Below are 25,002 nucleotides of genomic sequence, written 5' to 3'. Positions count from 1 at the left end.
GACACTCCCAGGGACTTGTTTCCCATTGGTTTGACGGAAGAAGCGGGGCGGGAAAACCCGTGCCGGCTTGGCTGCATCACCACCAATGTTCAAGCCTATTGGTAAAAGTACGCCAGACTTGCGCGCTCTGATTGGCTGGGCTGAAGGCCAAGGCCTCCTCCCCTTGAGGCACGGGCGCTCTAGGCTGCAGGAGTCCGGGAGCTGCTCCGGCTCCGGCGCGGAGTGGCGGCAGCCGGGGCGTGGGCGGCGGCGGCGGCGGCGGCGGCGACAGGTGAGAGGCCGGGGTCGCGGGGCCGGGTGGCGCGAGGTCCTAGACCCAGGACGGCCTTGAGCCGGACGCCCAGTTTCTGTGGCTCAGTTTCTCCAGCTCTGAGAGTCAGCCCCGAGGGGTCGGCGACCTCAATCTGACAGTCGTGATTTTGAGCTTGGGACAAGCAAGGGGAATCCCCGCTTTGAGCCTCAGTTTTTCTAAGAAGTGGGGATCACGATAGTACTTAGCTCGTAGTGCACTTGAATCTTAGTGTAAGGTAATCGACGTAAAACCTTAAGCGGGGAATAATTTTGCGTTATTTATAAAAGTGTAAATTGCACACACCTGTAGACCCTGCAAGCCCCTTTCTAGGACTCTGTCCTGCAGAAATACTCATTTAAGTGTGCAGAACGAGGCGTACTGGGTGTTTTCTGTGGCCTTGTTTATAATCGTGACACGTTGGAAACAGCCTAAATGTCCAGCAAAGAGTTCTTTCTGCTCCATGATTTCATGTAATTTCTACTTTCAGTAGTAGTAGTTGTAAAAGCTGAAACGAAGAACAGAGCCAGTAATAAGTAGCTCTCAGTAATTGAATGATTAGTAGGTGCCAGACACTGCTAAGTGTTTCCCTTGAGTTAATTTAACCTTCCTAACATCCACTGAGGTGCGTACGGTTATTTTCTGTCCATATAACGTGGTGGGAAACCGATGTTCATAGCCGTTTAAGTGAGTTAGCTAAGACGACATCACTGGGGAGTGGAATAGCTGGGATTTGAACCCAGATCTGTTGGATGTGTCCAGTTGATTGCTGCATTGCCTTTCTGGCACATAGCAAGTGCTGGACGGTGTCTACCTTTTTTGTTATTATGATGGGCTTGAACTAGGTGTTCTAAGATCTCTTCCTGATGGTTCTGACATCTGGAGATCTTTGCTCTTCTCACTGGCTTTCCCTTTTAGGATTCCCAGGAGCCATGTTGTCAGAAGTCCTACTGGTGTCTGCTCCGGGGAAAGTCATCCTTCATGGAGAACATGCCGTGGTACATGGAAAGGTACAAAGCCGTTAGAGCCTTTAAGGATTGGGTACCCCTTCTCCCTGATACTAATTTTGCAGGACACCTGAAGCACAGCTTGGGAGCAGATCAGAGATGTCAGTTTCTCCCCAGCCAGGCAAGGAAAAGGTATCTTATGCCCACTGAAGGGATTCTCAGGCCTCACTCGGTATGATAGCAAAAAGATGGGATATGAAGCCCTGTGAGTGGAATGAGATCACCTAGGAGTGAGCTTTGATGCAGAAGGAAGAGGTTTGAGAACTGAGCTCCGGGGCACTAAGACATAGAGAAGTTGGAAGGATGATCTAGCAAAGGAGTCGGAAACATCCATTACCTCATTTTACCCTTACCCCGAAGGCATACCCTTTTATTACCCTGTTTTACAAATGTGCAAACCGAGGCTTAGGAGAGAAGTGGTAACTTGATCCAAGTCCTATATACCTTGGTAGAGCTTGTTGTGAACCTAAGTCTGTCTTAGGTTCTACTCCTGCTGCACTCTGCTTTTTTTTTTTTTTTCCCTGAGATCGCTGGAGCGCAATCTTGTGATCACGGCTTACTGCAGCCTCCAACCTCAGCCTCCCGAGTAGCTGGGACCACAGGTGTGTACCACCACACCCCACTAATTTTTTCTTTTATTTTTTTTGTAAAGACGTGGTTTGACACCAGGCTGGTCTCAAACTCCTGGGCTCAAGTGATCCTCCTGCTTTGGCCTCCCAAACTGCTGGGATTACAGATGTGAGCCACTACACCTGGCCTCTCACTGCTATTCTTTATGTTCTTATATTTCTCATTGAAAACATGGTGATTATGGGGAAGTGATTCCTTGGTGTTGAGAACCTGTGAAATTTTTCAGGAAGAAGGCAAAGTGGATGTTAACTTTTAGTTGATCGATGGTGGCTGTCCCCAGGCTTAGTGGGAGAGCATGCCAAAGTTGGTTAGCAGTGTCTGGCAAGGGCATGGCTGGGAGTGGCCTTTGTGCTCATGTTTGCTCTCTTGTTAGCATGTGGGCCCTGGCTCCTTTGCCACTCACCCTCAGGCTTATTGCTTTTGTCCTTTATTCTACAGGTAGCACTGGCTGTAGCCTTGAACTTGAGAACATTTCTCCGGCTTCAACCCCACAGCAATGGGAAAGTGGACCTCAGCTTACCCAACATTGGTATCAAGTGGGCCTGGGATGTGGCCAGGCTTCAGCTACTGGACACAAGCTTTCTGGGTGAGTGCAAGGAGGAGAAATCGTAAGAGCCTTACCAGAGGTGCTGAGAGCCTACAGAGAGGGCAGCTGGCCAGGTATTCCAGGCTGTCCCCCGCCAAGGGAGCCAGGGGCCAGCTATTGCCAGCGTGTTTTCTACCCTGACCTTATAAAATTAGCTTCACTTATTTATTTTGTTTAATTTAAAAGTGTAAAACAATGCATTGGATCTGTGTGGGCCATTGTGGACAGATCATCAAGGCCTATTGTTGAGTGAAAAAAAAATGCAAAACAGCAAACATAGGTATTTAAGTATAAATATGTGTATAAATGATAGAAAAGATCTCGGGGACATAGACATCAGATTGGCTGTGGCAATTAGTTCTCCTGGGAGAGACCTGGGGCCAGAGAGTAGACAAAGGGACACATGTTTTAAATGAGGAGAATATATTGGCATTTTGTATAATTAAAAATTAATAAAAGTAGGCTGGGCACAGTGGCTCATGCCTGTAATTCCAGCACCTTGGGAGGCCAAGGCGGGCAGATTACCTAAGGTCAGGAGTTCGAGACCAGCCTGGCCAACATGGTGAAACCCTGTCTCTACTAAAAATACAAAAATTAGCTGGGTGTGGTGGCACACGCCTGTAATCCCAGCTACTCAGGAGGCTGAGGTAGGAGAATCGCTTGAACTTGGGAGGCGGAGGTTGCAGTGAGCCGAGATCGTCCATTGCACTCCATCTCAAAAAAAAAATTAATAAAAGTAAAAGTTACCTATGCTTATTATTGGAAGATATGGTCAATGCTGGGACGTTGTATTTTTTTTTTTTTTTTTTGAGACGGAGTCTCACTCTGTCCTTCAGGCTGGAGTGCAGTGGCGCAATCTCAGCTCACTGCAAGCTCCGCCTTCCGGGTTCACACCATTCTGCTGCCTCAGCCTCCCGAGTAGCTGGGACTACAGGCGCCCACCACCACGCCCGGCTAATTTTTTGTATTTTTGTAGAGACGGGGTTTCACCATGTTAGCCAGGATGGTCTCGATCTCCTGACATCGTGATCCGCCCGCCTTGGCCTCGCAAAGTGCTGGGATTACAGGCGCGAGCCACCGCACCCGGCGGGACATTGTAATTTTAAAAATCACTTATTATTCCCCTTCTCCTTTCTCTGACCCCAGTAATGACTGCAAGCATTTTGGCATTAATCCTTCTGGGTGATTTTCTGTAGATGGATAGAAAGATTGATAGAGACAGGGAGATATCTTGGTTTTTTAACCAAAATTGGGTCAGGCCATATAAACCATTCAAAAATACCTGTTTTTTCTTTTGTGTGTCAGGTGTGTGTGCTGATTTTTGGCAGCACTGTGAAGATTTCATCCACTCATAAGCAGGCCAGCTTTTTCCATCAGTGGAGTCCTCCGCACCTGCCCCAGAGCTGACGTGTGTTTTCTGTTCTCAATTTACTGTCTGCTCCCTGGGCTGAAGCCTTGCTTTTTGGAACAGTGTTTCTCAGCCAGGGTGGAATAAATGAGAATCTTTTTGGGTTTTTTTCTTAGACTGCACCTGAACCATTGATACCTGCTTCCCGTTCCCCGTGAGAAACTACAGTCACTCCCATATGCCATATGGGGATGGAAGGAGAGCTGAAAATTCTCATTTCACTTGCTGTTGAGACAGGGTCTTGCTGTGTTGCCCAGGCTGGTCTGGAACTCCTGGCCTCAGGAGTTTTCCCACTTTCCCAAAGTGCTGGGGTTACAGGTGAGAGCCACTGTGCCTGGCCAAAATCCTCATTTTAGAACAACACTTTTTTTTTTTTTTCTTTTTTTTTGAGACGGAGTCTCACTCTGTCACCCAGGCTGGAGTGCAGTGGCGCGATCTCGACTCACTGCAAGCTCCACCGCCTCCCGGGTTCACGCCATTCTCCTGCCTCAGCCTCCTGAGAAACTGGGACTACAGGCGCCCGCCACCACACCTGGCTAATTTTTTTTCGTATTTTTAGTAGAGATGGGGTTTCACCGTGTTAGCCAGGATGGTCTCGATCTCCTGACCTCTTGATCCGCCCGCCTCGGCCTCCCAAAGTGCTGGGATTACAGGTGTGAGCCACTGTGCCTGGCGTAGAGCAACACTTTTTAACCTCATCATATCTTGGAATCACCCAGGAGTTTTTGTGATTGTGCATGTTGTTTTTGTTTTTACCAATACAGATGGACTTCTGGCTCTGCCCCTGTCTTATTGGGAGTTGGTAGTGGTGGTAGGAGTTTTTTAAGGGTTTCCCTGGACGATTCTGGGGACGCCTCAGTTAAGAGGCACTCCTTTGGAGCGTGCGTCTGGAGCGTTCCAGCCAGAACACATGGAACTTGCTTTCCATAGTGCACAGGGCCGCCCAGCCAGACCAGAAATGTCCCGTGAGAACCAGCTGCAACTTGTGTATGTCAGTAGCTTGGGGTGGAAGCAGCCAGGTGTGGGGGACCATGTCTCGGACCACTCCGACTCCCTTGGTGACCCTGGGCAGGTCACTTCACCCTCTGGGCCTGGGAGCAGAGGCATGTTTCCTGACTGAGGGCTGCCGTGAGGATCTGACAACACTGGAGGCGGGCACTAGGGGTGCGACACAGGTGCAGTATGTAGGTAAGGGCGTGTGAGTTGCGGAGCCTTGGGAGACACACCATTTTCTAGGTTGCAAAGATCTACCATCTTTTGTTCAGTGTCCTTTTGCTCCCTCCTGATAGTCATAAACATTGAACATTTTTTTTTTAGAGGCAGGATCTTACTATGTTGCCCAGGCTGGTCTCAAATTCCTGAGCTCAAGTGTTCCTTCTGCCTCAGCCTCCTGAGTAGCTGGGAATATAGGCACCTACCACTGCACCCTCCTACTACAGTTAGCACTTACTGGACACTTAGGCATGCCAGGCACTAAGTGTGTTCACATATGTTAGCACACTTAGAATTCTCCAGCATTCCCTGGGAATAGGTGGTGGTATTCGTCCCCATTGTACAGATTTGAAAATTAAAGTTCAGAGGTCTAGTGGCTCAGGTTACACTTGTTGGTGATACTGAAAGGATTCAGACCTAGGTTTCTCCTAGCCCCACCATCCAGGCTCTTAACAACTGTTCCATCTCGATTACAGAGCTCTGAAATACCCGGGTTCTCAATAATGTCATGACTTGGCCATTTGAGTATATCATTAATCCATTCAACACATATTTACCCAGCACTTAATCAGTGCCTGAAATTTCCTAAGACACGGACGCCCAATTCCATTTCCCAGTCCCTTGAGAATCTGACCTGAGGCTCAGCGAGTGATTTGTAAAAGTAAGCTGGCCAGACAGGCTCTGCTTTCTCAGTGTCTCAGAGGAAACTGGCCCAGGTTCCTGCACATCCCTGGGAAAAACCTGCCTCACCCTCCCCTTCTGCCCAGGCAACGCCTCGCATTTACGCTGTCCTATTCCTGATGATTAGCTTTTGGAAGAGGGAAGTATTTTGGGTGGTAACTTAATACTCCTTTGATTTTTGGTTTTATACAATGGAAGGTGAAACCTAGGCCCTTGTGTGATTGAGCCAGCATTCTCTGTGTGTGTCTGTGTGTGTGTGTTAAGGCTACTTTTTTTGTTTTTTTTTTGAGACAGGGTCTCACTCTGTCATGCAGGATGGAGTGCAGTGGTGCGACCACAGCTCACTGTTGCCTCGACCTCCTGGCTCAAGCGATCCTCCTGCCTCCGCCTTCCAAGTAGCTGGGACCACAAGTGTGCACCACCATGCCTGGCTAGTTTTTGTACTTTTTGTAGAGTTGGGGTTTTGCCATGTTGCCCAGAGTTCAGTCTCAAACTCCTGGGCTCAAGTGATCTGCCCACCTCAGCCTCCGAAAGTACTGGGATTACAGGCGTGAGCCACTGCACCTGGCCTTAAAACTACTGTTAATTAAGCACTTACTACATGCCAGGTGTTATGCTAAACAGTTTACACGCCCTATTTAACTTTACATTCATGACAACCTTGTGAAGAGGCACTGTTGTTATTCCTGTTTTACCAAGGTGGAAAACAGGTTCAGGAAGGTTAAGTCACGTGGCTAGTAAATGGCACACTTGGGACTCAAACCTAAGTCTGCCTAAAGCCAATGAACAGACTTGGGTGTGGTGTTCAGACCATAAATTCATGTCCATCCATGTTCCGATTCCAGTGACTAGCTGACTTTCTGTATTCTGTTGTTTGTAAAACACCAGAGGCCCTCTCACCCACTTGTGTTTGCTTGTTTGCCTGTGAAACAGAGCAAGGTGATGCCACAACACCCACCCCAGAGCTAGTGGAGAAGCTGAAGGAGGTGGCAGGCTTGCCTGATGACTGTGCTGTCACCGAGAGCCTGGCTGTGCTGGCCTTTCTCTACTTATACCTGTCCATCTGCCGGAAGCAGAGGTGTGTGTGCAGTCTGGGGAGGGAGTCCAGATTCAGCCTCCCATGGAGAAACAGGAAGGGTTTCTGTCATTGCTGCTGGAGAACGCACATGCTCTCTTCTAGAGCAGCAGCCATTGGCTGTCCTCACCACATGCCAGGCACCCTGCCAGACATGGTAATATGGCATGCCTTTTTTTTTTTTTTTTTTTTTTTTTGAGACTGAGTCTGGCTCTGTCGCCCAGGCTGGAGTGCAGTGGCCGGATCTCAGCTCACTGCAAGCTCCGCCTCCCAGGTTTACGCCATTCTCCTGCCTCAGCCTCCCGAGTAGCTGGGACTACAGGCGCCGCCACCTCGCCCGGCTAGTTTTTTGTATTTTTTAGTAGAGACGGGGTTTCACCATGTTCACCAGGATGGTCTCGATCTCCTGACCTCGTGATCCACCCGTCTCGGCCTCCCAAAGTGCTGGGATTACAGGCTTGAGCCACCGCGCCCGGCCTGCATGCCTTTTTTTTGAGACAGGATCTGTCTGTCGCCCAGGCTGGAGTGCAGTGGTATGATCTCAGCTGACTCCAGCCCTGACCTCCCAGGCTCAAGTGATCCTTCCACCTCAGCCTCCCAAGTCGCTGGGACCACAGGTGCACATCACCATGCCTGGCTAATTTTTAAATATTCGTAGAGATGGAATCTCACTATGTTGCCCAGGCTGGTCTCAAACTCCTGGGCTCATGTGATCCAACTGCCTTGGCCTTTGAAAGTGCTGGGATTACAGGCATGAGCCACCACACCCGGCCCCAACCAGCCCCTCTGTTTTTTTTTTCTGTCCAGAACCCAAAGGGAAAACCTCAGGGGGCAGCCCTTCCCTTGAGCAGCAGATGCTGGTTCAGTGGCCAGGCCCTGTGCTCAGGACACATTTGGAAATGGCCTGATAATTGCTGTCCAAAGGAGAATTTCAACTTGAGAGGCATGTCCCCTTAAGTGGGTAAAGGGCATTCCAGAATCTTCCAGTCTGGGTGGGGTGAGTGTGTGGAATTTGGAGACACGCATTCAGTATTGCAATTTTCGTATTTAGGAAATGGGAGAAGTACTTCTTGGAAATTACCAAACACGAAGTTTGACAGTTCTCACTTGAGGGAAATACATGTAAGATAAAGTGATTCGGACCTTTCTGGTGATCAAAAGCAGACCCACGTTACACATGGTTGGGGAGCACCGTCTGGTGGGAGAGGCCCCCGGTGAACACACAATCCTAGTGCGCTGTGATGAGGCAGTGGTGGAAGGAGGGCGTGCAGGAGGTCCTAGAAGGGGAGCCAGGAGGGTCTTTGAGGGTAGCTAGGGAAACTCACAGTGGAAGCGACATTTGATAAGGCCTTGAAAGATGGGTAGGGATTTCTCTGGGGGATAAGGAGGTGCAAGGCTATTGCAGGCAGAGGGGCTAGCATGTGCTCAGAGCAGGCCCACAGAAACACCTAGCATGTGAGCACAGGAAGGAGGTGAGAGAAAGGGGTTGACGGCTTGCCAGGTGCTTCTGGGAAGGGCTCTGGTTGGGTGACCCAGGGATTTAAATGAACTTGGTACCTGTTTCCTAGTTGTCTGATTCACCCTGAGTTCCTGATGTTCAGTAGGGATACATTTGGGGTCGTGAAGTCTCCCCAAGTTGAGAAAACTGGACCAGATGCTTGGAATCAGGCCTAGTCCCGGCCTCTGGTTCGGTGCTGGCATCCCACTGCCCTGTAGGAGAGTCACGTTTTGCACCCTGGTGTGTTTCAGGGCCCTGCCGAGCCTGGATATCGTAGTGTGGTCAGAGTTGCCCCATGGGGCGGGCTTGGGCTCCAGCGCCGCCTACTCGGTGTGTCTGGCAGCGGCCCTCCTGACTGTGTGCGAGGAGATCCCAAACCCGCTGAAGGATGGAGATCGCGTCAACAGGTAACCGTGGTCCTCACCTGGCCACTGTCCCTCCCACGCGGCAGGACGGGGCATGGCTTCTGTCACGGGGACCTCACCACCTCCCTGTGAGGTGGGAGGGGTCTTGGTGGCCATTTTACAGATGAGGAAGCTGAGCCCTGAGAAGTCAAATGGCTGGCCCAGGGCCACACAGCTAGTGCTGGCAGAGTGGGATTTGAACTCAGAGTCTGAGCTTTTCTCTCCTGCTCTCCACCACCTCTGCTCACCCCCATCTTGGCTCTGTTGGGTTCAAGCGCCCATGGTATGGTAGAAAAAGCTGGAGTCCAGATCTGGAGGGCAGTGGGTTAGATGAACTCTCGCACCTCTGCATTGACTCACGCTAGGACAGTGTCCTCTGTATGGTAATGACGGTGCCCTAGGGGTGACTGTCCAGTTTTACCACACGGTTATGAAAGACACTAGAGTGTGCTGAGAAATCCACGTTAGGGGATGTGTCCATTAGACTAGGACATTTCTCCTCCTCCGGGGCCATCTCCATGAAGGGCGTGCCACCTCTCTGTGTTCCTACTGGTGGGGGACCACGTGACTCAGTGAGGCCTGTCAAGACAGGCTTGACCACAGACCATTTCCGTCATTAGGAGAATGTGCCTTGAGAAACCACCCAGTGCACAGAGGTTATGCAGTTTGTCCCGGGACCAGGAGTTGTGGATGAGGCCCCTAAATGCAGAGCTCTGTCGTCTTCCTGGGCTTGTTTTTTTGCTGTTGTTGTTTTCTGAGCTTGGTTTGGTTTGTTTGTTCATTTGTTTTTTTGAGACGAAGTCTTGTTCTGTCACCCAGGCTGGAGTGCAGTGGTGTGATCTTGGCTCACTGCAAGTTCTGCCTCCAGGTTCAAGTGATTCTCCACAGGCCGACAGACTGGCCCTGCCTTTCAAAAGGCAGAGGGTGACTGTGCGTGTGTGTGCATGCATGTGTGTGTGTTCTTATGCTGCTTCCAACCATTTCTCCCACTTTGCCCTGAAGGCCAGTCATTCCTTCTCAGAACCCTTAGGGAGAGTAGACCCCCCACCCCACCCCACCCTGCCCATCATGTGTTTCTAAGTCGGAAAGGACTGGAGCCCAGTCTCCTTTGAAGACTCAAATCTGAGCCTCCTAAAAAACAAACTGTGTAGAGCAGGAGGAAGACTCACGTTTGTTGAGAGGGCCAGGCCCTGGGCTAGATCAACTGCCTGAGTTACCTTCCCCCGCCTCCATCACTCACTTCTTCCCACGCACGCTGCCACCTGTTGGTCCCTGGAAAGGGCCAGCCAGCTCTGGTGTGGTTCCAGTGCTGCACAGGTGGTGTGTCTGGAATACACCCCACACACACCTTGCTCAGCTGGCTCCCCTTGTCCTTCAAGCACCCCACCCCCGCCCCCACAATTCAGCCCATAGTACTCTTACAGAAACACCTGCTTTGTAGTCACATATTGCAGTGTCATGGATTTGTTTGTATTTGAATCCTGATTGCTTACTGACCTTCACTTTCTCCATTAGACTCTAATCTCTAAGGAGTCAGGGACCTTGTCTGTTTTGCTTCCGACTAGGAGCTTAGTCACAGGCACATAGCAGTTGCTCAATCAATGCTGAATGAATGAGTGTATCTTGTTGGCACCATTAAGTTAGTAGCTAAGAGCTTGGGCTCCAAGTCAGCAGATGTGGTCCTGACCCAGCAGTGAGTAGCATGGTGATTTCCAGGATGCTGTTTGACCCATACAAGCCTCAGTTTCCGCTTCTGTAAGAAGCAGGATAATTATCGTACCTTCCCTGTAGGGCACAATTGGGAGGATTATGGACCATTTTTCAATGGTCCATTTAAGAAAGCATTTAGCACAATGTTTGGCACATGCTAATCTAGTATGTTAACTGATGTTGACTCATTATTAATCATAGTCTCACAGCTACCATGTGAGTTGCCAAGTCCGTAAAAATCCTTGTTTGGCAGATGAGGAAGGAGACTCAGAGCAGGTAATTGACTTGCTCAGGGCTCCACAGCAAGTAAGTGATTGAACCAGGACCCCAGGCGCTGTGACCCCAGATGGCCTATTTTTTGGGGAGCACATCCTATCTCCTGGGCATTACACAAAGCGCTTGTGTGTTTTTTCCATCTCAATATCCTCAGTGAGATAGACCCTTTTTTTTTTTTTTTTTTTTTTGAGGCGGAGTCTTGCTCTGTCCCCCAGGCTGGACTGCAGTGGCGTGTTCTCGGCTCACTGCAAGCTCTGCCTCCCGGGTTCATGCCGTCCTCCTGCCTCAGCCTCCCGAGTAGCTGGTGCTACAGGCACCCGCCACCATGCCCGGCTAATTTTTTGTATTTTTTAGTAGAGACGGGGTTTCACCATGTTAGCCAGGATGGTCTCGATCTCCTCACCTTGTGATCCGCCTGCCTCGGCCTCCCAAAGTGCTGGGATTACAAGCGTGAGCCACCGCGCCTGGCCAGATAGACACTATTACCCCTGTTTTATGGATGAGAAAACAGAGGGTCTGAGGTGGAGTGGTTGCTCACAGATGCCCAGCGAGTCAGTGGTGGGATGGGTTTCAAAAAGGGCTCACTGGCTGGGCACGGTGACTCATGCCTGTAATCCCAGCACTTTGGGAGGGTGAGGTGGGCAGATCTCTTCAGGTCAGGAGTTCGAGACCAGCCTGGCCAACACAGCAAAAACCCGTCTCTACTGAAAATACAAACATTAGCCAGGAATGGTGGCAGGCGCCGGTAATCCCAGCTACTTGGGAGGCTGAGGCAGGAGAATCGCTTGAACCCAGGAGGGAGAGGTTGCAGTGAGCTGAGATCGTGTCACGGCACTCCAGCCTGGGGGACAAGAGCAAAACTCCATCTCAAACAAACAAAACCAGGCTAACCGCTTACTCCCTAACTCTGCCACTGAGCCACATCATTCTCAGAGGTCACAAAACCACCTTTAGCTTCTACTGTTTCATGAGGAAGGGAATCTACAGAAAGGAAACAAAAGCTGAGAGCAAAGAGTGGGGAAGTGGAGTTGGTCATTTTGCCTTGTTCCATACTCATGTTTTTTGGGTCTGTTCACTTAAAGTGTTTGTGAGCCCACACCTGGTCCATGGAAGGCAGTAAGGCCACATGCTTGGGAGAGATCCAGACATGGCTGGGACCAGCCTGGCCCCCCGAGGGGTGTCTGGGGCTCCTGGGATTTGAATTCATAATAATCGTGCTTTGGATCTACTTGCAGAGCCCTGGGAAACAGTCACATCTCTGCCCGTTCTTCTTAAAGGCAGGCTTGGTTCAGGTGTGGGCGCTTATGCAGAGGTCTGTTATAGTGGCAGTTGCCACCTGCTGCTTGTGGACACCTTGCCATCATTAGACACACATGCAGATAGCCTCTGAGGAGGGTAGCGTTCCCATTCTCCAGAGGAGGAGAGTGAGGCTCAGAGAGGTTAGATAACAGGCTCCGAGTCACTCAGCTAGTAAGAGGCAAAGTAGGGACCAGATGCAGTGGCTCGTGCGTGTAATCCCAGTGCTTTGGGAGGCCAAGGCGGGCCAAGTTCTAGACCAGCCTGTCAATATGGTGAAACCCCGTCTCTACTAAAAAATACAAAAATTAGCTGGGTGTGGTGGCGCGCACCTGTAGTCCCAGCTACTCGGGAGGCTGAGGCAGGATAATTGCTTGAAGCCAGGAGATAGCCGAAATTGTACCACTGCACTCCAGCCTGGGCGACAGAGTGAGACTCCGTCTTAACAAAAGAAAAAAAAAAAAAAGAGGCAAAGTAGGACCATGGGAGTCCAAAGCCCGGGCTGTTTTCACTGCGCCAGGTTGGCTTCAGAGGGAAGGGCAGGTTCAGCACGCTCTGGAGCTGGAGAGGTTCAGAGCGGACTTGTTCTTTCTGAGCTCAAGGGCCCAAACTCCTATGCCCCTTGGCCTCCCCTAGCACAGCCCCAGGTGACCCCTCCCCAGCCCCACTCCTCACTGCCACAGTAAAGATGAACATCTGTGTCTTCAGGTGGACCAAGGAGGATTTGGAGCTAATTAACAAGTGGGCTTTCCAAGGGGAGAGAGTGATTCACGGGAACCCCTCTGGAGTGGACAATGCTGTCAGCACCTGGGGTAGGTGCTGCCTCGGGTTTATTTTTGTTATTTTAAAAATGCTTATTACAATGGTCGGTGCCCAAGGGTCTGTGCTGGTTTGGGAGGAATTGAATCAACGAATTCTGGGAAAAATGAGGGGGGGATGGGGAGAAATCTTGGGGCCCTGCCTCACACCCCCTGAATCAGAATCTCGGGGGTAGGACTGGGGCCTGGGAAGCTGCAGCCTCCACGAGCTCCCCAGGGGAGTTGTAGGTTCAGGATGCAGAGCCGTTGCCGTGGAGTTTGCAGACCGCCCAAGTGGCCTCCCCTCTGGTCAGGACTCTTGCTTACAGGGCCCAGATGCTGTGTCCCGGGCCCCACATTCACCATGTGGCCTGTCGGGGGAAGCTGGGCAGTCCAGAAGGAGGGGGACCCAGGAATCCAAGGCCTGGCGAGGGCTTCCTGGTGGGGCTTCGGGGACCTTTTGCTCTCCTGCACCTTTTGTAACTGAAGCTGGGCTGACTCGTTACTTAGTCTGTTTCCTGAATGGGGCAAAGTGAACCCAACCCAAAGTTCAGCCTCTCTCCCAAGTAGCACAGGTGTGTTAGCTTTTCCCACAGCTCTGACCTGCTGACTTTTCTCTTTAGGAGGAGCCCTCCGATACCAACAAGGGAAGATTTCATCCTTAAAGAGGTAACTTGGGGGTGGAGCAGCACATTCAGCCATGGCTGCATCGATGTGTGCAGGGAGCAGAGCTCTGCACCTTTGGGAAGTACCATAGGAGGCAGGTGTCCCTGGCTCTTCGTCCCCCGGTGTGGACCTCACAGTCCACTAGCTGCAAGGAAGGGTGGGGTGGTGGGGGAGACCTGGCAGTTGGTCTTTCCTTCTCCCCTTCAGCTCTTAAATTGCAGAGAGATCAGAAAGGGAAAGTCATGCATGGCTGTGCCTGTAGACCCTCAGCTGCTCATTCATTCATTCCTGTATTCGCTTAGTAAACAAGAATCCATTACTTCCTGTGTTCCCGACGATGCTGCACTGGGGTCTAGGAATGGAGAGATGAAGCTCAGGTGCAGTTTCCAAGGGCTCTCAGTCTGCTTGGGGGCTGGGGCCAGACACACACACAGAAGCCGCCACAGGACAATGTGAGCGACACCATGATGGAGGCACGCAGGGCAGAGGCAGGCTGGAAGTCAGAGGGAGGCTTAGGAGGGACTCGGAGCAGAAGTGACATCTGGAGACTCTCAGGCTGTTTTATGTTTCTGGGCCCCTCCCGCTGGAGTCATTGGAATCACAGACGTGCATGTGAGAGTTCAGCATCCTGTGTTGTTTGCACCCACGGCGGAATTGTCGGGTGCCCGGAGTGAAAGATGGCAGAGGGGAGCCAGGTGCCTTTTTGGCTGTTCCCTAAGCCCTCGATTAAGTTGTGGGGTGGTGATTGTCCCAGGGTGCTTTGCCTCCTCCATGGGCCTTTTTGCATCTGTAAGGGTCCTGGGGTTCTCTCTTCTTTACCCAGGGTGGTCTTCATGGATGAGTGGCAGGTTCTGGCCTGCAGCCCCCACCAGCTGGGCCACTCTATTAGTGGCTCAATAACCTGACCTGCCACAGCGCCACACCTGGGCCCCTGGCTGGTTCTCTGGGATCTTCCTGTCCCAGCTCAGCCTCGCCTCCCTTTCCAAGGCTGTGCATCAGGGTTGGCAGCACTGGCACTGTTGAGATTGGGGGCTGGCTTATTCTTTGTGCTGGGGCCACCCTGTGTATTGCCGCCATCCCCAGCCCCTACCCACTAGATGCCAGTAGCACCCTCAGCGTGGCCATCCAAAACATTTCCAGACATTGCTCAGTGTCCCCTGGAAGGCAAAATCACCCTTGCCACCGACCTCTGCACTCCACAGAAGCCAGTAGGAGCATGGACCAGCTTCCTCCGGCTGCTCCGGCAGTCGTTGCCACAAGAGCCTCGGGGGCCCAGGTGGAAGCTGGTTTGCTGCTGCACTGGATCCACATGCAACCAGAGCTGGATTGTGTGGAGGATTCTCAAATGCCTGGGCCCCGGCCTGTCCTCAGGAGCCCACGGTCTGATGGGGAAGGCGGTCACTGTAACGTCAGAAGACACCTGAAGGGTTGTGAAGCTGCTGTGGGTGACAGTGACGGCGTCATAGATGCAGCTGCGGGCCTGGGGAATCATTCATGGAAGTGGTGGCATTTCACTCCTTCAGTGTCTCCTGAGACACTGGAGTGGTGCTTGTGACCTAAGCACTGGACTAGGCCCTGGAGCTAGAAAACTGATGAAGACATGGGCTGGGCACTGAGTGTGCAGTCTACTAGGGGCATCAGGAGATGAATGAGGAGGCTTTCCAAAGGGGGTGGGTGGGGGAATGGCCAGGCGTTGCTGGTGTGCTGGATGGAGGTGCTGGGTCTGCAGGCCTAGGTTTGAGTCCAGCTCTCCCACTTGCCAGCTGGCGCCCTCAGGCAAGTCACTTCTCCGGGACCTCCAGCTCCTCGTTTATGTAAGGGGATCCTGAACATACAATCAGAAGCGGCGGCTCTGAAGTGCTTAGCTCTGCTGGCCGAGTTTATCCATCCTTTCCACAAGTACCATTGAGCACCTACTGTGTGCTGAGCACCGGGGCCTCCACAGGGAACAAAACAAAGCCCCGCATCCGTGGAACTCATACTTTGTTGGGAGAAAAAATCAGTTGCTCTGTGAGAGCATGTCAGGCAATCTTAAGCATCTTTAGGAAACAAAGCAGGGTCAGAGGCTACAAAGGGAAGGGGGGCTGATTGTATGGGGGTTGGGGGCTGCTAACAAAGGAACATTGAACAGGGACCTGAATGAGTCACACCGCTATGGGGTGGGGCTGGTCCCCAGCAGAGGAAGCGCGGTGCAAAGATCCTGAGGCAGAAGCATGCTGCCTGGCATGTCACACAGTAGCTGGGAGGTCAGGGTGGCTGAACGGAGTGAGCAGCCCGGGGGAGGGAGGAGACTAGAAGAGGCTGGGGCCATGGCCAAGCCAAGATCACAGGAGCATTTACCAGGCTTACCCCCGAATGGTGGCCGCTGGATGGCGTATGAACCCTGGATCTGGTGGGGCTGGTGACAGGCCTGTCTGCAGAGGACTTGTCTAAGAAAGACGAAGATGCAACACCCAAACTCCTCCCGCCTGGCTGGATGGGAGCATGGAGCAAACCAACCTTTGCTGCCTGCTGTGGGGCGCCACGGGAGCAGATGGCGGCTTTACAGAGAAGCTGGGGGCCGGACTCCACGTTAATCCCACGGATGGCTTAAGGAGCTTCCCCCCCGCCGCCCCCGCCAACCATGCGTGGTGCCTCACTGTAAAGAAAAAATGCATTGTTTGTGACGTGGATCAAGATGCGGCCTCCCAGAGCGCTGCGCTTTTGAGGAATGGCTTGTCTTAGAAGGGAAGAGAAAAGCCAAATAGAAGTTCATCTTTTGTAAAGTTAAAAAAAAAAAAGGGGGCCAGCCTCCAAGACTGAGAATCGATATTAATTTCATGGGCTTATGGGCAGTGAGATGAAGCAGGTTTCTGGCAGCCCTTTCCAGTCCTATTGGATTTTACAGTCTTGAACTGTGAAGAGAGCGAATAAAGGTATCAAGGGCTCTGCCCATCTCCAGCTGTCTCGGGCCAGAGCTCATCCAAATCCCCCACCCTCCATCCCAGCCTACAGTCCTCTGAAAGGCAGGTTGGATGGCAAGAAATGTTGGCTTGGACACTACAAGGACAACTGGGATTGTGGCTTTAGGAGGGATTTACGCAGCTCCTCGGGGGCAGGTGAGGACCACGGGGTCATGCTAGAGAGTCAGCTCAGCGTGGCTGCCTGGGACACGTCTGTGCACCAGGGGGCAGCCAAGGGGATGACTGACTCTAACTACACCTGGTTTTAGACCAGGGCCACTCGTCCGGGCACCATCGAGGTAGGGCAAGAATGGGCTCAGTGTGCTGGGGACAGTCCTGCCTGCATTTACCGAGCCCATGCGTGGCGCTGCCCGCATCAGCTAGCCTGGGCATCTTCCCTCTGCGTGATCCATTTCAGGGCCTGTTGTTTGGTCTAAAACTCCAGCTTCGTGAGGGTGACCCATGCACGCGAGTCTCCGCCCCTCCTTGTGCTCTGCCGTAGCCACTTTGGATTTCTCACTGGATGACTGTGCCGGGTTCCACCACCTCCAGGCTCACACAGGCTGCTCCGACTGCCAGAAATCCTCACCCTTCTAGCTTTGCTTTGGTGGCTTCTTACCTTCCTCAGTTCTCAGTGTCCACGTCATGCCAGGAAAACCTTCTCAGACTTCTCCTGTCTCCCCTCTCCCCTCCCTGGCCCCGGCCCCGAGGCCAAGCTGTGCCTAGTATGTTGTAGGCCCCAGCTGAAGCTGAATGAATAGATGAGCTAGAAGCCAAGGGGCCTGGGATGGAGGCACAGCTGTGGCCTGCAGTGGGAGTCCCATGCTCCCCCAATCCAATGTCACCTCTTGTGCCTCTCTTCTTCCTCTGTATCAGGGTGGGGCGGCTTCCCGGACTGCTCCCAGTCCTGACCCGGCTCCTCCACCTTGAGTTCAGTGTGGACCTTCCTCCTCTTCACCCTGCAGGCCGCCGGCTCTCCAGATCCTGCTGACCAACACCAAAGTCCCTCGCAATACCAGGACCCTCGTGGCTGGCGTCAGAAACAGGCTGCTCAAGGTGACTTTTGTTCCCTTCCCGGGCAGGTTTCAGGGTGGCCTGGACACAGTTACATCTGGATTTTCCAGGTTTCCCTCTGGCTGATGGATTCTAGGGGGTGTGGTGGGCCTTGAGGCCCCTTAGAGAGGTGGTTTTGGCAGAAAGGAAGGTACCATCCATACCCGTAGCCTGGCCAGGAAAACAACAGTGATCGGGCTCGTTAGACAAACTGACTTTGCAGCTGGGAAGGCAAAAACCAGGCCCAGAAGAGAGGCAGTTTCCCCAGAGGATGGGCGCAGGCTGTGGGAACACCTCCTCCCTCCACCCCACTGCTGGGGCAGCTGTGCTGCATCTGCCTCCCCCAGGCCTCACCAGCCATTCCTTCTTTTTTTCTCTAGTTCCCAGAGATCGTGGCCCCACTCCTGACCTCGATAGATGCCATCTCCCTGGAGTGTGAGCGTGTGCTGGGAGAGATGGGGGAGGCTCCAGCCCCAGAGCAGTACCTCGTACTGGAAGTAAGAGGCTGTCTGCAGGAACCAGGGTTATTGAGTCCACACCACTGTCCAAGGCAGTGGCTTTGCAATCTGGCTGTGCTCAGAATCCCCTGGAAGCCAGCACATAGAGGCCAGGCCCTGCCTCTGGCCTATGCTCTCAGAAGCCCTTGGCCTGGGCCCAGGTCTGTGTGTGCCACACAAGCGTATGTTATTTTCAGGCCTCTTCCCAGGTGATTCTGAGTAATTGGGAGAGAGCAGGGAAGGAGGTCAGGGCCTGGCTCGTGCTAAGTGCAGTGGAACAGGTTTGGGGTCACGTCTAAGGAGCTCCGGCCCACGTAGGTAGATGGGGATGTGGCTGATAACAGAGCTCTGTCGGTGCAGGGGTGACTTCTTACTTGGTCCTTCTCCTGCTTCATGGGTGCATTCAACAACTACTTGTCAACTGCCTGCTTTGGGTCAGACAGGTCCTAAAATTGTTTTTTCATCATCATAACCCCATCCACTGCCATTTGCATAATTCTAGTGTACAGGTTGTGACCTCGTACTTTGGGTGTGGTTAGGCCTGTGTGTGAATCCCAGCTCTACTTCTGCTGGATGTGTGGCCTCGCTGGAGTGTCTTAATGCTCAGATTAGACGGGCACAGTGGCTCACCTGTAATATAGCACTTTGGGAGGCCAAGGCGGGTGGATCGCTTAAGCCCAGGAGTTCGAGACCAGGCTGGGCAACATGGTGAAACGCTGTCTCTACAAAAAATACAAAAGTTAGCCAGACATGGTGGTGCGTGCCAGTAGTCCCAGCTACTCGAGAGGCTGTGGCAGGAGGATCACTTGAGCCCAGGAGTTCAAGTTTGTACCCTGGGCGACAGAGTGAGACCTTGTCTCACAAAAAAAAGAACACTTGGAGTCTCATGGGTGACACACAAGCACAATGTCTGGTGTGCCATGAGCTTAGGGAAGCAAAGGGTCCAGGCTGCCCCTGGACACAGTCTAGCTGGCCTGGTGAATATGGGCTGATGTTAGCCAGCTGGCTGCCCTTGCGGATTGAGAGGATCGAGTGGTCCCCAGCTGCCGGGGCTCTGCAGCAGCCATCAGTGAAGGGACAGGAGGGGACCCCTTTGAGAGGGGTGTGCGATCTCCATGTCACCACAGTCCCCCCTACTCTGTAGTCATTGCCTGGTGCCTCCTGGTCCCCCTGTGGGCATTCGAGTCTGTAGCCCCTGTGCTGAGTGGAAGCTGCCACTAAAAGCTTTTTACAAATCATTTTTTTCACTTGATCCTCACACCCACCTCCCTGTGAAGTAGGTGTCTTACCCCTATTTCACAGATGTCAAAACAGGTCTGAAGGAGGACTTCCCCCAAGGTTATCCGGCTAGTAAGTGGCCGAGCCAGGGGTCCAGCTGACAGACTTGTCTGTCCCTTTATTCAACAGATCTGTCGTGAGCACCTACTATGTGCCAGGGTAGAGCCTCCATTGAATTCCTGCGTTTCTGCCCTCATTCCCTCAGTCTTTGTCTTCCTAGCTCTCGATTCCTTCCACGTAGAGAGGAGGGAGCGCAGTCCTCCCCGAGTAGGAAATTAATAATGATAGAATACTGCCTAAAATACACCCTGTCGAGCCCCTGGAGAATGCCGCAGAACAGCACGTTGATTATACATTGTGTGTATTTTTGGCTGTGGCAGCCGCTGAAATGTGCAACTCGGCTGCTGGACAGCTTTGCACTCAAACCAGCGAACTGTTCTCCTGTGTCACAACCTGTCATCTGATCCTTGACAGATTTTGGATCAGAATGTGACAGGTGTCTGGAACCTGCCTCGGCAACGTGACACCTGGCGCTCAGGCGCAGAGAGCGGCCCCCAGAAGTCTTCTCTCACATCCAGCCCATCGGGCTGCTGAGAGGCACCCGGGGCTGCCACCAGGCCATCAGGCCTGTCAGCTCATTTGTCAAAAGTGCTGAGCTTGGCGCGGGGCGCGGTATGAGGCAGGCTGTCGGGGGGGCCACCCCAACCCTGCCCAACCGGCCGTCCCCACGCGGGACAGCCAGGTAGGCCTCCGCAGAGATGCTTCAGTGATTGGCAGCTCCTGGTATACAGGCGATCCAGGTGCCCCGGAACAGAGCTTCACACAGAAGTGAGGAAAATCAGGAGTGCCCTCAGAGGCAGGGTAGACAGGAGCTTCACGTCAGGCAGACCCGCCTTCCCGTGCCAGCTTGGTACCTACTAGCCCAGTGATCGTGGGCAAGTCACTTCTCTGAGCCTCTGTTTCCCCTTTTGTAAAGTGGGGATGATGGTAAGGTAACCATAAAAATACTAATAGCACATATCTTGTGCCAGGCATTGAACAGAAAACTCACCTTGTTTCATCTCAGGGCAAAGAAGCAGATACTTTTTTTTTTTTTTTTTTTTTTTTTTTGAGAAAGAGTCATCTTGCTCTGTTGCCCAGGCTGGAGTGCAGTGGCGCAATCTCGGTTCATTGCATCTTCCACCTCCCAGGTTCAAATGATCCTCATGCCTCAGCCTCCTGCCTAGCTGGGATTACAGGCATGCGCCAACATACCTGGCTAATTTTTGTATGTTTAGTAGAGACGGGGTTTCGCCATGTTGGCCAGGCTGGTCTCGAACTCCGGACCTCAAGTGATCCACCCGCCTCAACCTCCCAAAGTGCTGGGATTAAAGGCATGAGCCACCACACCCTGCTGAGGCAGATACTCTTATGACCCTGGTTTACAAGCGGGAGATAGACCCAGCGCAGAAGACCTTGCCCGAGGACACACGACCAAGAAGGGGCAGCACCGAGACTCGAACACAGGCCTACTTGACTCCAAACCCCGTGGTTTTTACTTCCTGATGGCTGGGACTGTGGCTGGGCGTCCATCCTTAGAGCCCCAGCACGTTGTGGGTTAAATGAAATCTAACTACTGGGTGCCTGGGCAGTGAAAGCTGTGAGTTTTATTTTTTCATCCACATGCATCTTGTTGGATCCTTAGAGCAGGAAGTTTACCCTGCATAATTGAAGAAACCTAGACAAACAGCTGTTTCCCTGCTTATGGCCTTGCTGGAGTTAAACCTAGTTCTTATTCTGAAACCAGTCCCCAAGGCAGCTGTAGCGAGGCATATTATTTGAAACTTTTTCTCTTGCAAATGACAGAAATCCATTTCAACCAGGCTTTTGTAGAAAAGGAATGTATTGGCTCCCAGCTGAGAAGACCAGAGGTAAACGGCTTCAGGTATAGCTCGATCCAGGGGCTGAACCATTGTGTCAGGAATCTGTCCATCTGCCACGTAATCTCTGACCATGTGGCAAGATAGGTCATCTTGGTGACTTGTGTCTGAATTTAATTATTTTAGCAGCTCTAGTGGAAAGGGGCAGAGAAAACCCGGGACGAGGGCGGGGGGACTGTGATTGGCCCAGCTTGGGCCACATGCCCATCTTTGATCAGTCACCAGTGCCAGAGGCTTCTGTGACCAGCCCTAGGATATGTGCTGAGTGCTGTGGTGAAGGTATGCTCAGCTCTACCCAAGCTCCATGAGAAACGCTGCAGGGGAGAAGGATTCTTTTACAAGTGGAGAGGGCCAGCGTGCCAGGTAGGCGAAACTGTTAGCTGTCTCCAGCCAACAACTGTCAGATGGACGAGGCAGGCTCAGGGGTGGGCACAGGACCTTGGCCTCAGGCAGGCCAAGTGGGAACAGATGGAACCTTCTCCCCTAGGAGCTCATTGACATGAACCAGCACCATCTGAATGCCCTTGGTGTGGGCCACGCCTCTCTGGACCAGCTCTGCCAGGTGACCAGGGCCCACGGACTTCACAGCAAGCTGACTGGTGCAGGCGGTGGTGGCTGTGGCATCACACTCCTCAAGCCAGGTATCCCTGGGGTAGGTGGGCCAGGCTGCCAGCCTGGGCTCCTAAGAGGGGTCCACCTGGAGAATTCCCTTGAAAGGAAAAAGAGACCTGGAAACAGGTCTCAGCTCTGCTGTGTGGCCATGGGCAAGTTAATTAACCTCTGTGGGTCTTGGCTTTCCTCCTTGGTAAAATAAGGATGAGAGTATCTAGCTTGCAAGATCATTGCCCAGATTCAAGCAGGAAAGTGCGCCTAGAGAGCCTGGTAGGGCTGGGCTGGGGCTGGGGCTCCTGTCATCGGGGCTGTCCCCACAAGCTTGGGAAGTAACCAGGGCATTGTCACTCTCCACGTCTGCCTCACCTTGCCCCACTTGTACCCCTTGACGTGGTCAGGATGGGGTTGATCTTGCTACAGAACAAAAGGTTTTCCTTCCCGTTGGTCTGGAGAAAGAGCAAGACCGAGTAACCACCTGACACCTACCTCTGCCCTCAGGCTCGCTCCTGATCTACAGTAGGCACTAACTGTTCCCACCTGTCTCAGTTTCCCTCTGTGCTCCTTGTCCCCTCCTTCCTGGTCTCCCTTCTCTTTCTCTTTTGTCTTTATTTCCTCCTCTCTGTTCTTCAGCCTTCTTTTCCCCTCTGTTTTGCACTGAACCCCCTTGGGCTCCAGGCATCCCCTCACCCTCCGTGATGGCTCCCAGGCCTCAGGAGGTGGCCACATCCTCACTCCAGCCGACCCCGACTGTTGGTTCCTAGTTCAGAGCCCATGACAATGGTGGAACTTGACATTTCTGGAGTGTGCCCGCTGTGCCAGGTGTTGTGCCAGGCACTTTACCTGCGTTATTTCCTTTAAGCCTCCCTGGGGTCTGCATGGGGGAGGCATCACGATTCCCATTCCCAGATGAGGAGACTGAGACTGAGAGAGGGGAGGTCACTTGTCTGAGGCCACATGGCCAGTACAAGGCGAGGCCAAGTCCTGTGACTTGAGAGCCCATGTTTTTAATTCTTGCTCCCTAAACCCCTGGGGGTACGACGCTGGGCATTGCGGTGCGCGGAGGGGCTGCAGGTAACCGTGGGCCTCATGGGCCTGTTGGCTCAGGTGGGGTCACAGCCAGGAAGGCACAGCAGGAAGGCCCAGGCTTTTGCCTTGAATATGATGAGCTTCTCCCTCAGAGCAGCGTTTTCAAGGGTGACCTGCCTTCCCTCCCCACAGGGCTGGAGCAGCCAGAGGTGGAGGCCACAAAGCAGGCCCTGACCAGCTGTGGCTTTGACTGCTGGGAAACCAGCATCGGTGCCCCCGGTGTCTCCATCCACTCAGCCACCTCCCTGGACAGCCGAGTCCAGCAAGCCCTGGATGGCCTCTGAGAGGAGCCCACGACACTGCAGCCGCACCCAGATGCCCCTTTCTGGGTTATTCTGGGGGCTGCAATTTGCCCCTGTGCTGCCCAGCAGGCGCCCAGCTCCTGACACTGCTGGAGAGGCCCCAGCCGCTTGGCGATGCCGGCCGAGCTCTGCACAGTCCCAGCGGTGGGACCTACGGAGGCATGGTCTGCGCTCTGCATCCTCTGAAGCCAGCTGAGCAGGAGGCCTAGGAGGGTCCTCTGAGGCTCCAGACCTGAGACAGACGGGCTGCTTTCCCGAAGCTCCCACGGTCCCATCTGCTTCAGGCCCTGGCCTTGGCCTGTGTTCTCCCTGGCCACCTGGGTCGGATGCTCAGATGCTGGGGCCCGGTTCCCGGAGAAATGTGCCTTCTATCTCCCTCTGCAGAGACCGCCCCTGTCTCTCAGAGCCAGGTCTCTCCCTCCTCCTCCAGGAAGCCTTCCCCTACCCCTTTTCCCCCCTCCCTCCCAGAGCACCTGCTGTCTGGGTAGCTCACTCAGCACTTGCTGCGGCCTTCCCTTCTACCTAGCGGGACAGGGCTTCCCCAGGGGCTGTCCTGGAGGTGGTGGGCCTGGTTAAATAAGGCAGGGTCCATGTGCAGTTTCTTCCAATCTGTACCTGAGAGGTTTGTGGAAAAGAAAGCAAAGGGGGAATAAAAAGATTTTGTGTCAGCAGTAGACTAGGGAGACTCCAGGCCACTAGCACCTTCCTCCTCTGTCCCTGTCCCCTTTCCAGCTGTTTCCTCCATGGAGCTCTTCAGCAATGGAGGGAAATAAGGGTTTGGGGTCACTTTGTTGTGTGTCTTGGGGATGAGGTGGCTTTTCCTGGATGGCCCTTGCTGGAGAGGGACTGGAACACGGCTCTCAGTCCATCAGCACAACTCCAGGCTGCTGCTGCAGAGGGAGAAGTTGAGCTTCCTAGCTCCAGAATCCCAAGCACCCACGAGAGCACAGACCTGTGTAAGACAGGAAAGTAGAACCTGCCACCGCTCCTGGGCATGCCTTCCTTTCTGAAATGAACTGGCTGGATGGAGAAAACAGACTCAAATGTTCATAGCCCGGGTGCCTGGCACTCCCCACCCCCACCCCCCAGCCCCCACCGGCCCTGTTTGAACTTTATATTGCAGTCGGCTTGGTGCTTTCTGAAGTGCCAGTGTCCATCAGGAAACCCTTGTGGTTGGCGCCTTGCCAGCCAGAACCTCGGAGCGGCGGACCTGCGAAGAGGCCGAGTGGAAAGGTGGGGGCCCTGCGCAGGGATTTCAGGATGAAGTGAAAGCGATTCAGTGCGCGTCTGCCCGTGGCCACTAGGGGGCAGCTGGCGCCCTTCCCTGCTGTTTTCATGGGGAAGGTGAGAGTATCAGGAGCGGAACTCCACCCCCAGCTCAGCCTTGGGCCCTGCCTGGGGTCACTGCTGGGAACGTGTGGGTGAAGGGAGGACAACTGCCCCAGCTTAACTTGTAGAAATGGCCCGAGTTTGATTGCTGTTCCCTGATGGCTGTTCCCTGCCCCTTCCCTTCAAAACGCACCGCATAAAGCAGTAATACTAATACTGAACGCTCACTGTGGGCTAGGCGTGTTTACGCATCACCCCTTCTCATCTCTGCCCCGATCTCAGTGTCATTGCTAGTCTCATCCCTGCTTTACAGACCAGGAAACCGAAGCTCAGAGAGATAGAGTAACTTGTCCAAGGCCACACAGCTCATCAGCATCTTAGCCCCTATGTGTGTCTGATGGGCTCGGCTCGGTGTGCAGGCTCACTGCGATTTTTTAGCCTTCTGTGCT

The 25,002-nt window shown here is 53.1% G+C and overlaps 1 protein-coding gene across 4 annotated transcripts; it reads left to right on the top strand.

Moving 5' to 3' along the window:
* Window positions 1–183: 183 nt before the first annotated feature.
* Window positions 184–24,780, top strand: LOC105493445 (mevalonate kinase). 4 transcript variants are annotated; one of them, XM_071071158.1, is made up of 12 exons: window positions 184–271; window positions 1,208–1,299; window positions 2,365–2,512; window positions 6,747–6,891; window positions 8,638–8,793; window positions 12,781–12,884; window positions 13,493–13,538; window positions 13,838–13,912; window positions 17,443–17,533; window positions 17,911–18,027; window positions 21,712–21,865; window positions 23,055–24,780. In XM_071071158.1, the coding sequence occupies exons 2-12, from the start codon at window positions 1,222–1,224 to the stop codon at window positions 23,204–23,206; spliced, it is 1,266 nt and encodes a 421-aa protein (XP_070927259.1). In that variant the 5' UTR covers window positions 184–271; window positions 1,208–1,221; the 3' UTR covers window positions 23,207–24,780. The 4 variants fall into 4 exon arrangements, with proteins under 4 accessions (XP_070927259.1, XP_011759398.1, XP_011759397.1 ...); XM_011761095.3 differs by lacking the exon at window positions 13,838–13,912 and having other exon boundaries at window positions 185–271; XM_011761096.3 differs by lacking the exons at window positions 13,838–13,912; window positions 17,911–18,027.
* The last annotated feature ends 222 nt before the right edge of the window (window positions 24,781–25,002 follow it).

This window comes from Macaca nemestrina, chromosome 10 (genome assembly GCF_043159975.1).
Source record: "Macaca nemestrina isolate mMacNem1 chromosome 10, mMacNem.hap1, whole genome shotgun sequence".
Taxonomy (NCBI): domain Eukaryota; kingdom Metazoa; phylum Chordata; class Mammalia; order Primates; family Cercopithecidae; genus Macaca; species Macaca nemestrina.
This window is presented reverse-complemented; position numbering and strand designations above follow the sequence as displayed.

What these genes read in the sequence shown, in the direction of transcription:
- LOC105493445 (XM_071071158.1), top strand. Translation starts at nt 1,222, where the DNA reads ATGTTGTCAGAAGTCCTACTGGTGTCTGCTCCGGGGAAAGTCATCCTT. An exon ending in ACTGGACACAAGCTTTCTGG is followed by an intron (nt 2,513 to 6,746) that starts GTGAGTGCAAGG and finishes CCTGTGAAACAG; the next exon opens with AGCAAGGTGATGCCACAACA. An exon ending in TCCATCTGCCGGAAGCAGAG is followed by an intron (nt 6,892 to 8,637) that starts GTGTGTGTGCAG and finishes GGTGTGTTTCAG; the next exon opens with GGCCCTGCCGAGCCTGGATA.